The sequence below is a fragment of the Lepus europaeus genome, chromosome 23, assembly GCF_033115175.1.
Source record: "Lepus europaeus isolate LE1 chromosome 23, mLepTim1.pri, whole genome shotgun sequence".
Classification (NCBI taxonomy): domain Eukaryota; kingdom Metazoa; phylum Chordata; class Mammalia; order Lagomorpha; family Leporidae; genus Lepus; species Lepus europaeus.
Window position 1 is genome coordinate 28,432,990 of NC_084849.1, and position 12,498 is coordinate 28,445,487.

Consider the following 12,498-nt stretch of genomic DNA (forward strand, 5'->3'; position numbering starts at 1 on the left):
AGGGGAGATGCACCTGCTCAGGGTCTCTCCCTGCCCAGGCTGAGGCAGGCACAGGGCTGCCTGGCAGGAACAACCCCTCCCCACCACCCCAGCTTGACCAACGACTAAATTGGGGTTGGTGTTGAAGGACATTGTCCACATGGCGTGACCATTTGAGGGCACAAGTCTTTCAAGAGTGGCCTGCCCCTCCTGCCTCTCCACCATGTCCACTCCACGAGTACCCATGTCAGACCAGAGATGAGTGCCAAGCGATGCCACCACAGCGTTAAGGATGGTGGTGGTGATGGAATAGCAGCCCTGACTGTAGTGCTGGAGGCGGAGTTGAGGGTGGCAGAGGTGGAGGTGATGGAGGTGGTGATGGAGGTGGAAGTGATGGAGGTGGAGGTGATGGAGGTGGAGGTGGAGGTGGAGGTGGAGGTGGAGGTGATGGAGGTGGAGGTGGAGGTGATGGAGGTGGAGGTGGAGGTGGAGGTGGTGATGGAGGTGGAGGTGGAGGTGATGGAGGTGATGGTGGAGGTGGAGGTGGTGATGGAGGTGGAGGTGGAGGTGGAGGTGGAGGTGATGGAGGTGGAGGTGGAGGTGATGGAGGTGGAGGTGGAGGTGATGGAGGTGGAGGTGGAGGTGGAGGTGGTGATGGAGGTGGAGGTGGAGGTGGAGGTGGAGGTGATGGAGGTGGAGGTGGAGGTGATGGAGGTGGAGGTGGAGGTGGAGGTGGTGATGGAGGTGGAGGTGGAGGTGATGGAGGTGATGGTGGAGGTGGAGGTGGTGATGGAGGTGGAGGTGGAGGTGGAGGTGGTGGAGGTGGAGGTGATGGAGGTGAAGGTGGTGGAGGTGATGGTGGAGGTGGAGGTGGTGGAGGTGGAGGTGATGGAGGTGGAGGTGGAGGTGGTGATGGAGGTGGAGGTGGTGGAGGTGATGGTGGAGGTGGAGGTGGTGGAGGTGGAGGTGATGGAGGTGGAGGTGGAGGTGGTGATGGAGGTGGAGGTGGTGGAGGTGATGGTGGAGGTGGAGGTGGTGGAGGTGGAGGTGATGGAGGTGGAGGTGGAGGTGGTGATGGAGGTGGAGGTGGTGATGGAGGCAGTGATGGAGGTGGAGGCAGTGATGGAGGTGGAGGTGGTGATGGAGGCAGTGATGGAGGTGGAGGTGGTGATGGAGGTGGAGGTGGAGGTGGAGGTGATGGAGGTGATGGTGGAGGTGGAGGTGGTGGTGGAGGTGGAGGTGATGGTGGAGGTGGAGGTGATGGAGGTGGAGGCAGTGATGGAGGTGGAGGTGGAGGTGATGGAGGTGATGGTGGAGGTGGAGGTGGTGGAGGTGGAGGTGATGGAGGTGAAGGTGGAGGTGGTGATGGAGGTGGAGGTGATGGAGGTGGTGGTGGAGGTGGAGGTGGTGATGGAGGTGGAGGTGGTGATGAAGGTGGAGATGATGGAGGTGTTGACAGTGGAGGTGATGGAGGTGGAGGTAATGGAGGTAGAGGTGATGGAGGTGGAGGTGATGGAGGTGGAGGTGGTGATGGAGGTGGAGGTGATGGAGGTGGTGATGGAGGTGGAGGTGGAGGTGGAGGTGATGGAGGTGGTGATGGAGGTGGAGGTGGAGGTGGTGATGGAGGTGGAGGTGATGGAGGTGGTGATGGAGGTGGAGGTGGAGGTGATGGAGGTGTTGACAGGGAGGTGATGGTCGTGTTCACAGTGACAGTGGTGATAATGAAATCTGAATCTCCAAGCCACAGAATTTCCCAGACGAGCAGTGTCTTTGCCCACCTCCGAGCTACCCACCCCTTCCCCGCAGGGCGGGTGGTCCCCAGAGGCAGGACGAGGCGAGCTGTGACCGACAGTCACTATATCTTGAGCTCACGGGGAACATTTCATCTTAGTTAAAAATAAATAAGTTCAATTATTGGAAAGGGGAAATAACCTAGTATTTACTGCAAGTGAATCGAAGGTAATTACTCTGGGCAATGTCCCCTTTCAGGATGCTGGGCACTGTCCCCTCCTGTGAGGTGCAGAGTGGCAGGTGGGACGGCTTTGCAGGGCCTGGTGCAGGGAGTAGTGTGGGATCACCCTGCCCTGGGACCCCAAGGAGGTGCACGCCCCTGCTGTCACCAAGGCAGTGGCTGTGGGGGTAGGGTATCATGGGGTCCTCAACATAGTCACACCCCAGGCCCTGGAAGGGCATCCCAGACCCTCACTCCCTGACTCTCTTGCTCACCTGCTGTGTGACCCCCAGACAAATCCTGCACCTCTCTGAGCCTCCCCCAGAACCACTCCCAGCTCTGCTGAGCTTAGGGCCCTGGAGCTGACCCAGCCCCAACGCTGCTGGCAGAGGGGGGTGTGGAGATTGCATGGGCTCAGCACCCCCTCAGGGCCCTGAATGGGCGATGAGTTCCAAGGAGCTACCGTTGCAATTAGTGGGAACCACACTGTGTTTGCCAAGGAGGAAAATCCCACCTTGGAAATTCACTTTGGATGCAAGTTCAGTTTCCCCCACGGGGCCATAAAACCTTTTCCCTGATCACCTGGTACTGCTGGCTGCCAGGGTGGTTCATCGTGAAGACGCTATTTGGAAGCAAGACACCCCTGGGCGTGTGTGTTGAGGAGAGAATTAGCTGCACAGCCCCACAAGGAGCCCCGGTCTGCTCCCTGCTCTGCAGAGACCTCAGTAGATGGACCAGCCCCCCCACCGGGCATGTTGGGCAGGGGGGCGGGGGGGTGGGGACAGGCACAGGCACCACCCTCAGAAGTCCCCTACGTCCCAACAGGCTGGTAGAGCCCCAGACTTGGGTCTACCCACAGGTAGGAAGACTGAAGCCATGGGGGCCAGAGGTGGGGGCAGCAGCCCAGCTCTCCTGGCCCACACCTCCCCCCCACCCCAGCCAGCCCCAGCAGCCACCACCTTCCCCCCACCCCCGCCAACCCAGGACCAGTCTCATCCCACAGTCTCTCTTTACAAATCGTTTCCTTGATTACCGAGGGTTACAAGGAAGACACATAATTGGATCTCCAAGAAATTACCATTTTTATAACTTGCGCCCAGTTCCCCAGATAAATTAACCGTCTCCCCCCCCCCAGCCCCACCCCACTCTGCACAGCGGCAGCGAGCCTGCTCACCGCGCATCAGCGAGAGCATAACATCACCCCCTGGACGACCACTCTGGCCTTATTCACAAGAATGCCCGGCAGGGGTGGTGACACTTGGGTGAAGCATGGCTGGGGTGGGGGGAGGAGAAGCACCTGCCCACGGGAGCTACCAAGGCTCCCATTGTTCAGCAGCTGCTGAGGTGTTGGGGGACATGGGGAGCGAAAAGCTCTCTGGAATAGCTAAGGTGTCACCACCTTCGGCCACAGGGGTCCCCACACACTGGTCTATGCTGGGGACAAGCCTGCTCCCATGGCCCTAAGTCCCACCCACTGCCCCCAGCTGCGACAGCTCAGATGGGAGTCCAGTCCCTTGGGAAGGGGCAGGTGAGGGACCCTGGACAGCGCTGGTGTCGGTCCCAGGAGCCAACAGTGGGGAGAGGGTCTCCCTGAAATTCCCAAATGAAGTTGCCCCTAACCCTGCCTTGTCCAAGGGCCACCCCACTTTAGCCAGCCCGTCCGCATGATCATGGCGCCATCTGGTGGTGGATTTCGTAAATGCACCCGCTGCTCCTGCCGGCATTTTTACTGGTTCAGGTAGATACAGTAGCAGGTGCCCGCCCCTGAGGCTCTCATTGGACCCAAGGTGTCTGTTACCAGGGCACAGAGACCCAGCCTGCACTGTGGGACCTGGCAAAGTGACCTAACCCTGACCATCAGGCACTCTGAGCAGGCTAGCTTGGAGGGGCACGTGGGCACAGGGGGACGCAGGAGGGGAACTGAGCAGGGCTTGGGTGGGGTCTTCTGTGAGGAGGGTCCAGGCAGGGGTGGGCATATCCAGCTAACCCCTGGTCACCCCGGAGGGCAGGGGCCACTTTCCCAGCCTCGGAGCCTTTGACACTCTGGGTTGATGGTGATTTATTGAGGCTGTGTCATCCGTAAGAGGATTTCCCCTGACATTCTTATGATCTCTCTGATTCTTAAATAAAAAATGTGAGCAGTGGATGTCCAGAGAGTCACTTGGGAGGCAGAGACAAATGGCTTGCCACTGGGCCTGCAGCCAGGAGCTGGCAGATATGCCGTGCCCAGGGCAGGGGTGGGGGAGTCCCCGGGGCTGCCCCTTCGCCCACACCAACCACCACCCCGTTCCAGGACCTGACACTTAGCTCCATGCTCTGTCCCCACAAGCTGGGGGAGGGCTAGGGAAGCTGGCTGGCTCCCAGCAGCAGATGTCCGTCCACTCACAGGGAGTGGCAGCCCAGCTGCCCCCGCCCTGCCCGGGGTCACTCCACAGGCCACCCCATCCCTCACATGGCCCCCAAGGAACCCATCCTCCAGTCTGGGGGCCCCTGGGAGACCCAAGACCACCCTTGGAGATCTCTGGGCACCAGCCAGGGCCACCTGTATCTTTCTTTTATTGTCATTTTAAAAGAGTATGTATTTATTTGGAAGGCAGAGTCAGAGAAAGAGAGAGACCGAGATCTTCCATCTGCTGGCTCACTCCCCAGATGACCACAAATGGCCAGGGCTGAACCCAGGAGCCTGAAATTCCACTTGGGTCTCCTCGTGGGTGGCCTGAACCCTTGGCCCATCTTCTATTGCTTTTCCAGGTGCACTAGCAGGGAGCTGAATCCAAAGTGGAGCAGTGTTCATACAGGATGCTGATGTCACTGGCAGTGGCTTAACCCCCTACAGACTCAGAGCTAGGGGTACTGAGGCCCCAGGCCCTGGCACAGGGTGCAGGGGGGGGGCTGGACTGAAGCTCTTGGCAGGGGGTTGGGGGAAGAGAGGGTAATGCCCGTGCCAAAGCAGCTCCACGGGAGCCTGTAGAGCCCCAGACTTCACCCTCCAGCCAGACTGAGCTGGGTTCGGGGGGTATTGGTGAGTGGGGAGGGAGTCTCCATGATGTGCAGCCTGGGTGAGTCTGGGCCGGGAGCCTGGGGGAGGGGAATAGATGTGGCCTGCCCAGTGACCCCAATTTAGGTCCACTCAAGGCCTGCTCCTGGCCTGAGAAATAAGCTAAGGACATTGAATGTCAAGGTCATGGGAAATATTGGGCATAGCAGCCCCCTCTCCGGGATGTGGCCAGGCTCAGGTCTCTATGCTGGTGGCCAGCCCCACCCCTGCCCCCTACCTCTCCTCCTCTTCCTCTTCCTCCCCTCATATAAGGAGGAGCCGGGGCTTCCTCACAGCTCCGCTGGGGCCTCCCCAAGGCCATCTGGGCGTCATGGCAACACGGGCAGGAAGCGGTTGCCATGGCAACAGGCGTCCAGGGAGGCGTGCTGCCTAGCAACAAGAGCCACAGCTGCTCCTCCCTCCCAACATGCTCTGGCTGGCCACGTTCCGCCCGTGTGGCCGCGGGTTCTGGCCCAGGACAGATTCAGCCCCTCTCCTGCATGGACAGTGCAGACCCCACCCCTGGGGGTCCCTGCTCTTTGCCCGCAGGTGGCAGAACAGGACAGAAGCCACCTGCAGCCTAATTTCCTGAGACCGGAAGTGCGGCTGAGTTCACAGAACAAGTTGGGAGGGAAATCCGAGCTGGCTTTTGGGGACCACCCCCATTACTAGGGTCAGGAACCCCCACCGGGCAAACCCTCAGCCCTGCTCCTACCCTAGACCTCGGAACAGCAGTGGTGGACACCATCCGGAAGCAGGCGGCCACCCTCCTTCCCTGGCCCAACTTCTTCTCACTCCCGCCTCCCTCGTAGGCAGGCTCAGAAAATAGGGCGCCGAGAAGCTGGGCACAGGGGTTACGCCTCGGTTTGCAATGCAGCCGGCATCCTGTCAGAGCACCAGTTTGAGTCCCAGCTGCTCCACTTCCAGTGCAGCTCTCTGCTGATGCGCCTGGGAAAAGCAGCGGCGGATGGCCCAAGTGCTTGTGCACCTGCCGCCCGCGTGGGAGACCCGGATGAAGCTCCTGGCTCCCAGCCTGGCCTGGCCCTGGCTGTTGTGGGAGAGTGAACCAGGGGATGGGTTCTCCCTATCTATCTCTGTTTCTCTGCCCCCCTCACCCCCACCCTGGAAAAAGCAAAGCAAGACAAAGCAGACAGGGAGGGGAAGGAGAAGGAGAAGAGGGGGAAAGGCAGGAAGTCAATGACTGCCCCTCCTCCAAGCCTGCTAAACCCAAACACAGCGGCTCTGTGAGGAGGGGCCGCTCCAGACCTCCTGGAGATAAAAGCTGTGACTGCTGGCGCTCAAAGTAAAGACTTTTAAAAACATGCAAGAGTACTTAAAAGGGGGGGAGGGCGGCGCTGTGGCACAGTGGGTTAATGACCTGGCCTGAAGCACCGGCATCCCATATGGGCGCCGGTTCGAGACCCGGCTGCTCCACTTCCGATCCAGCTCTCTGCTGTGGCCTGGGAAAGCAGTGGAAGATGGCCCAAGTCCTTGGGCCCCTGCACCCATGTGGGAGACCCAGAAGAAGCTCCCGGCTCCTGGCTTCAGATCGGTGCAGCTCCGGCCGTTTCGGCCAGTTGAGGAGTGAATTCTCATATGGAAGACCTCTCTCTCTCTCTCTGCCTCTCCTCTCTCTGTGTAACTCTGACTTTCAAATAAATAAATAAATCTTTAAAAAAAGAATTCAGTGCTAAAAATCAAAACTTTGGAAGTACAGAATTAAAACGTAAGCTTGTTTTGGTGCAAAACATTGAAAAATCTACACATTGGGCTTTTCACGATACACATTTTTGCTTGCACTTTTTGAAGATCTCCCCCCATGTAAGAGAGAGAGAGAGTGTGTGTGTGTGTGTGTGAACAGTCAAGGAAATCTATCCACAAGCAACCAGACAGGTAGAAAAATGGAAAGAACACACAAGGTCAGTCTGAACAGCCCCAGGTCTGACTGCGGGGAGCTTGAAAAAGAACAGGGAAGGCAGAAGGAATTTTAACTAAGAAGCCGGCGCTGTGGCGTGGTGGGCCAAGCCTCCACCTGCAGGCCCAGCATCCCATATGGGCGCCAGCTTCAAGTCTCAGCTGCTGCACTTCCGATCTGCTGTGGCCCGGGAAAGCAGTGGAAGATGCTCAAGTGCTTGGGCCCCTGCACCACGTGGGAGACCAGGAAGAAGCTCCTGGCTCCTGGCTCCTGGCTTCGGATGGGCCCAGCTGTGGCCGTTTCGGCCAACTGGGGAGTGAACCAGTGGATGGAAGACCTCTCTCTCTCTCTCTCTCTCCCTCCCTCCCTCCCTCTCTCTCTCTGTCTCTCTCTCTCTGCCTCTGCCTCTCTGTAATGGTGCCTTTCAAATACTTAAATAAATCTTTAAAAAAAAAAAAGTAGAAGGTGGGACTCAGGCACTCCCCTATGGGACACAGAGTCTTGACTGCTGCTCCAAACACTGCCCCATCCTCTTTTTAGAGGTGAGGAAACTGAGGCACGAAGCCCCTGAGTCCTTTGGCTGACGGCCACACACCGCTGTTGGGTCCGGGCCCAGCACATCCCGTGGTGGCTGTGTGTCTCCCAGGCTCTACCCTGCGGGCCGCCCACTGCCCGCTGCAGCCTCACTGCCCTGGGTCCTCAACCTGCTCACTCTCAGTGCCCCCCGCCTATTCCCAGGACGGTGCACCCACAACGGATGTCCTAGAAGCTGCTCAGGAGACACCCCTGCAAGTGCTTCCCACAGGGCCACTCCTGCCTCATGAGGACCAGGTCCCTCCCTGCTCCCTAGAGCCTGGGGGTACCAGGGGTGGGCTGTGGGCCCCCTCCTCTGTGAGGCAGGCTCCAGAGGCCGTCAGAGGGGCTTGGTCCAGCCAGGCCCTAGTTGCTTGGAGAAAGGGGGACAAACCCAGTCAGAGCCCAGGTACTCAATCTCCTGGCCCACAGCCAAGTCACTGAGCCACAAGCCCCCATGCCCTGTTTTTGCTCTTTTTAATTTTTTTGAAGATTTATTTATTCGAAAGGCAGAGTTACAAGGAGAGAGAGGTCTTCCATCCACTGGTTCACTCCCTAGATGGCCGCAACAGGCAGGGTTAAGCCAGGCAGAAGCCAGGAGCCAGGAGCTTCTGCTGGGGCCCAAGGACTTTCCTAAGCACATTAGCAGGGAGCTGGATTGGAAGTGGAGCAGCCGGGACTCCAACCGGCACCCATACAGGATGCCGGCATTGCCCGCAACGACTTAACCCAACACCCCACAGCGCCGGCCACTGTTTGCTTTTGCTTTTAAAGTGGAAGCAGTTACATGGGAGTGGAAAAGCAGGAGTCTCTCGGGCCTGGAGGCCTCTGGCTCTGGTGGGTGTCAGGCAGGGGAGAGAGCCAGGTGGAGGGTGCTTTCGCTGGAAGTCCTCAGACAAGGCTTCTGGTTCAGCACACTGGCACAATCGTGCTTTGGTGTCCATTGGGGGATTGGTCTCAGGACCGCCTGTGCACATGACAATTCTCTGTGTGCCAGTCCCTCATACAATGGTGCAATATGGGGTATGTTGTGCCACATGAGCCACTGCTTGGGACACCTGGATCCCATCCCATCAAATGCCTGGGTTCTGGGTTCAGGCTCCACTTCTGACCCAGCTTCCTGCTAACATGATCCTGGGAGGCAGGATCAAGTGCTCCTGGGCTCGTCACCCATGTGGGAGACCTGGATGGAGGTCCCAGCTCCTGGGGTCAGCCATCTGGGAAGTGAACCAGCAGACGGGAACTAACTCTCTTTCCTTGTCCCTCTGCCCTCTATCTCTTCCTTTCAACTAAATATTTTTTAAAAGAACGCAATAATTGTACCCACAGGAGCCGACATAAAATAACTGTTCAATAAATGGTTAAAGGGGGCCTGGCATTGTGGTGCAGTGGGTTAAGCCATTGCCGGCTACACCGGCATCCCATATGGCCTCCAGTTCAAGTCCCGGATGTTCCACTACCCATCCAGCTCCCTGCTAATGTGCCTGGAAAAGCAGTGAAAGATGACCCAGATGTTTGGGCCTCTGCCACCACCCACATGGGAGACCCAGATGAAGCTCCTGGCTCCAGCCTGGCCCAGCCTTGGCTATTGCAGGCATTTGGAGAGTGAACTATCACATAGGAGATCTTTGTCTTTTTGTCTCTCAAATACATTTTTGAAGGAGATTTGATTTATTTGATGAAAGACAGACTTACAGAGAGAGGGAGAGACAGAGATAGAGAGAGATCTTCCATCCTCTGGTTCACTCCCCAGATGGCCACAATAGCCAAGCCTTGGCCAGGTCAAAGCCAGGAGCCAGGAGCTTCATCCGGGTCTCCCACATGGGTGCAGGGGCCCACGTGCTGGGCCATCGTCTGCTGCTTTCTTGGGCACATCAGCAGGAAGCTGGATCAAAGTGGAGCAGCATTTATATGGGATGCCGGCGCTACAGGCGGCGGCTTAACCTGCTAAGGGAGGGGACGGGGCATGATGAGAGGCAGCTGGGGTGCAGCGGGACCGAAGAGGCAGAGACGAGACGCTTCCTCCACGCCCCTCTTTGTGGTTGCCACCACGTGCTCCAGCTGTGGGGCGGGCGGGGCGTGGAGGGCCTGGGACCTTGGCCCATTGTGACCTCCGCAGCTGGCACCCAGGCCTTTGTGACTGTGACCTGGGGGGGCAGCCCTGCGAGCCTGCTCCACACCAGAGTGTCCTCAGTAAGAGGGTGGCAGGCGGGCCAGGGCCAGAGCCTGGACCTGGGGTCAGGAAGGGGTCACAGGGAGGCATGGAGGGGCCGAAAACCCTGGGCCCCTGCGGCCACTCCCACCCCCAGTGTCCCCCAGCCCCAGCCTCGAGCAGCCACGGAGGATGCCTGGAGCAGCCCTGCCAGGGATTTGTAAGGTGGCCCTGCCTGGTCCCTCTCCCCTCCGCTCACTCCCTGGAGTCCACCAGGCCGTTCCCAGCCCCAGGGGCAGCAGTCGGGGGAGCCGGGGTGGGGGGTGAGGACCCCCGGCTCTTCCTCTCCAGCCATGAGGGAGAGACTCAGCAGCAGCGGGCCAGGGAGCCAGCTGGGCCAAGCCACGAAGTGGAGGAGGGGCTGGGGTGGGGCTGGCCCCTGCACCCGGAGCCAGAGCAGGGGGCGCCCAGGCAGGGGGGGAGCCCCAGCGCGGCGCCCAGGTCCTGCACCTGCCCCTGCCCGACCCTGCCGCCAGGGGGTGGGGCCCCGGCCCCGCCCAGGGCAGCCCCCTCCCAGCTGCCCAGCCGACCGCTGGGTTCCGCACAGCAGCCTTTCCTACAGCTGCAGCAGGAGAACCAGAGCCTGGTGAGCCACCAGCCACCGCCCCCGCAGCCCGCCCCCGGCCGCCTCCCGCAGGAGTGACCGCGACCCAGTTCCCGCCTTGCTCCTCCCCACCCCTCCCCATCCCCGCCCCGTCTCCCTCCAGAAAAGGCAAAACCAGGACCTCCGGGAGCAGCTGGGGGCCCTGCTGGGGCCCGGGCAGCCGTTCCTGCCCCTGTGCCCAGAGCATTCCAGCTGCAGCGCCCTGACCTGGGTAAGAGCTGGAGAGCGCGCCGCGGGGCCACAGGCAGCGCCCGCCGCCCCGGGGCTGACGTGGGCCTCTCCCACAGCCCCCCGAGCCCACCAGTGCCCGGCCTCCGGAGGACAGGGCCCCTGTGCAGCTGCTGCGGCAGGAGGTGTGCCGGGGGGAGGAGGCCTTCGTGCAGCGGTCCCAGGTGGGCGTCGGGGGCGGGGCTGCGGAGGGGGCGGGGCCCGCCCGGCAGCCCGCGCAGGTGGCTCCCTCCCCCCTCCCCGGGGTCAGCGGGAAGGGCCGGCCCTGCCCACGCCCTGTTCCTCCCCCAGAACGAGCTGCAGCAGATCCGCCTGTCCTTTGAGAGGAAAAAGATGGCCATCACCGAGGTGCCCGCTTGACCGGTGGGGGCGTGGTGGGCGGGGCGGCGCTAGGAGACCCCCCACCCCCACTGCTACCCGGCTGACCCTGGCTCCACCCCACCCCACCCCCGACTCCCAGGTGTGGGACGGCGTGGCTGAGGTGCACATGGCTCTGAACAACCAGGCCACCGGGCTCCTGGTAGGTCCTCCCAGGGGAGACATCCGTGGGCGAGGGGGTGGGGGGGCGTGCAAGGCGGGGACAGGGCGGGGAGTGCCCAGTCGCCCTGCTCTGTGCCCAGAACCTCAAGAAGGACATTCGGGGCGTGCTGGACCAGATGGAGGGCATCCAGTTGGAGATCCTAGGGTGAGGGGAGTCGGCACCAAAGCCAGGAGGTGGGACCAGGGTGGGGGTCATGGCGGGGCGTGGTGGTGACTGCAGCCCCACCCCAGGGAGCGGGCCCAGTGCCGCACCCAGGCCAGGAAGGAGCAGAACTTGGCGTGCGCCGCGGTGAGCGCCCCTCCTCACCTGGAGACCCGAACCCACCTGGCGGGGTGGGACAAGTGGAAGCCCCGCCCCCAGGAGCCAGGTGCCTGCGGGAGGGGTGGGGGCGGGGCGGGGCCGCAGCCATGGAATCCCTGACCCCCGTCAAAGGTCCCCCAAGCCAGGGACCCTCCTCCCTCCCCTTCCCCAACTCGAGGAGGGGGCCTCACCGCGTCCCTCCCTCACAGAAGGGGAGGCCCCCGCTGGGATGCTCCGAGAGCCTCAAGGACCAGCTCTGGTAGGTGGCTTGGCGGGCTGAGCTCTGTCCCCACCCCCTCCCCGGGAGCATCCCCCAAGGGCGCCCCCCTGCCCCCTGACCGCCGCCGCCCGCAGGCTGCTGGCCCTGAGGCTTCTGCTGGGCGCCCTGCTGGCCTGCACCGCCGCCTACGTGTACGTGGTGGACCCGGCGCCCTTCGAGGGGCTGGTGCCGCCCCTGCTGAGCCGCGCCGCCGTCTGGAAGCTCCGGGCCCTGCTGGGCCCCTTCCTGCGCCTCGAGGTGGACGACTTCCTGCCCTTCTAGGCCGGAGGCCCCGCGGCCCCAGCGAGGAGGAGGCCAGGCGGCCGGCGCTGGCCCGGGTGCCCTGTGGCCGTGCCGGCCCCTGCCCACAGCACCGCCGCCGCCACGCACCGTCCCCGCCAGGAGCCGCGGAGAAGGGTGGAGGCGGGTTCTGTCCTGAGGGCTGGGCCTGCGGCTGGACATAGAGTCGTGACATGCATGGCCTTGGGAGCTTGTTTCCATGGAGTCGGGGGCGGGGCCGCGGTTCGGACATGACCCCCCCCCCCCCCGCGCGCAGTGGGGTTTCCGTGGGGACGGGGGCGGGGCCGGTGGGTCTGACACTCCCCTCACCCCACGCTGGGCCCAAGGCGGTGGGGGGGGTCCCCTGGAGTGGAGCCTCCCCCCAGCTTGGGTTCCCAAGGGTGGGGCCGGACCTGAGCCTAAAGCTGTCACTGCAGGGCCTCCACTGAAAGCCGGTGGGGTCCGGAACCTCACACCCCTCCTCCCCTTGGAGTGGGGGGGCGAGCAGGACACTGAGAGGTCAAGTTCTCAGCCTCGAATCTGCTGACCCCTGACCCACCCCTCACATGAACCCCACCCCCACACAAGGCCAAGTCACCACCACGGCCACCCCCCTCCCC

At 61.7% G+C, this 12,498-nt stretch overlaps 2 protein-coding genes across 3 annotated transcripts; one reads left to right on the forward strand and one right to left on the reverse strand.

The window, feature by feature from the left end:
• Positions 1–265: 265 nt before the first annotated feature.
• LOC133752061 (basic proline-rich protein-like) lies at positions 266–3,111 on the reverse strand. Its single transcript, XM_062182333.1, has 2 exons — positions 3,105–3,111; positions 266–1,707 (listed from the first exon to the last, which is right to left on the reverse strand). Exons 1-2 carry the CDS (start codon positions 3,109–3,111, stop codon positions 266–268), a joined length of 1,449 nt encoding a protein of 482 aa, XP_062038317.1.
• A 6,605-nt stretch (positions 3,112–9,716) lies between these two features.
• Positions 9,717–11,881, forward strand: CCDC188 (coiled-coil domain containing 188). 2 transcript variants are annotated; one of them, XM_062182558.1, is made up of 9 exons: positions 9,717–10,253; positions 10,375–10,482; positions 10,559–10,663; positions 10,791–10,847; positions 10,960–11,019; positions 11,120–11,184; positions 11,271–11,328; positions 11,550–11,599; positions 11,695–11,881. In XM_062182558.1, exons 1-9 carry the CDS (start codon positions 9,717–9,719, stop codon positions 11,879–11,881), a joined length of 1,227 nt encoding a protein of 408 aa, XP_062038542.1. The 2 variants fall into 2 exon arrangements, with proteins under 2 accessions (XP_062038542.1, XP_062038543.1); XM_062182559.1 differs by lacking the exon at positions 9,717–10,253 and having other exon boundaries at positions 10,393–10,482; positions 10,559–10,624.
• The last annotated feature ends 617 nt before the right edge of the window (positions 11,882–12,498 follow it).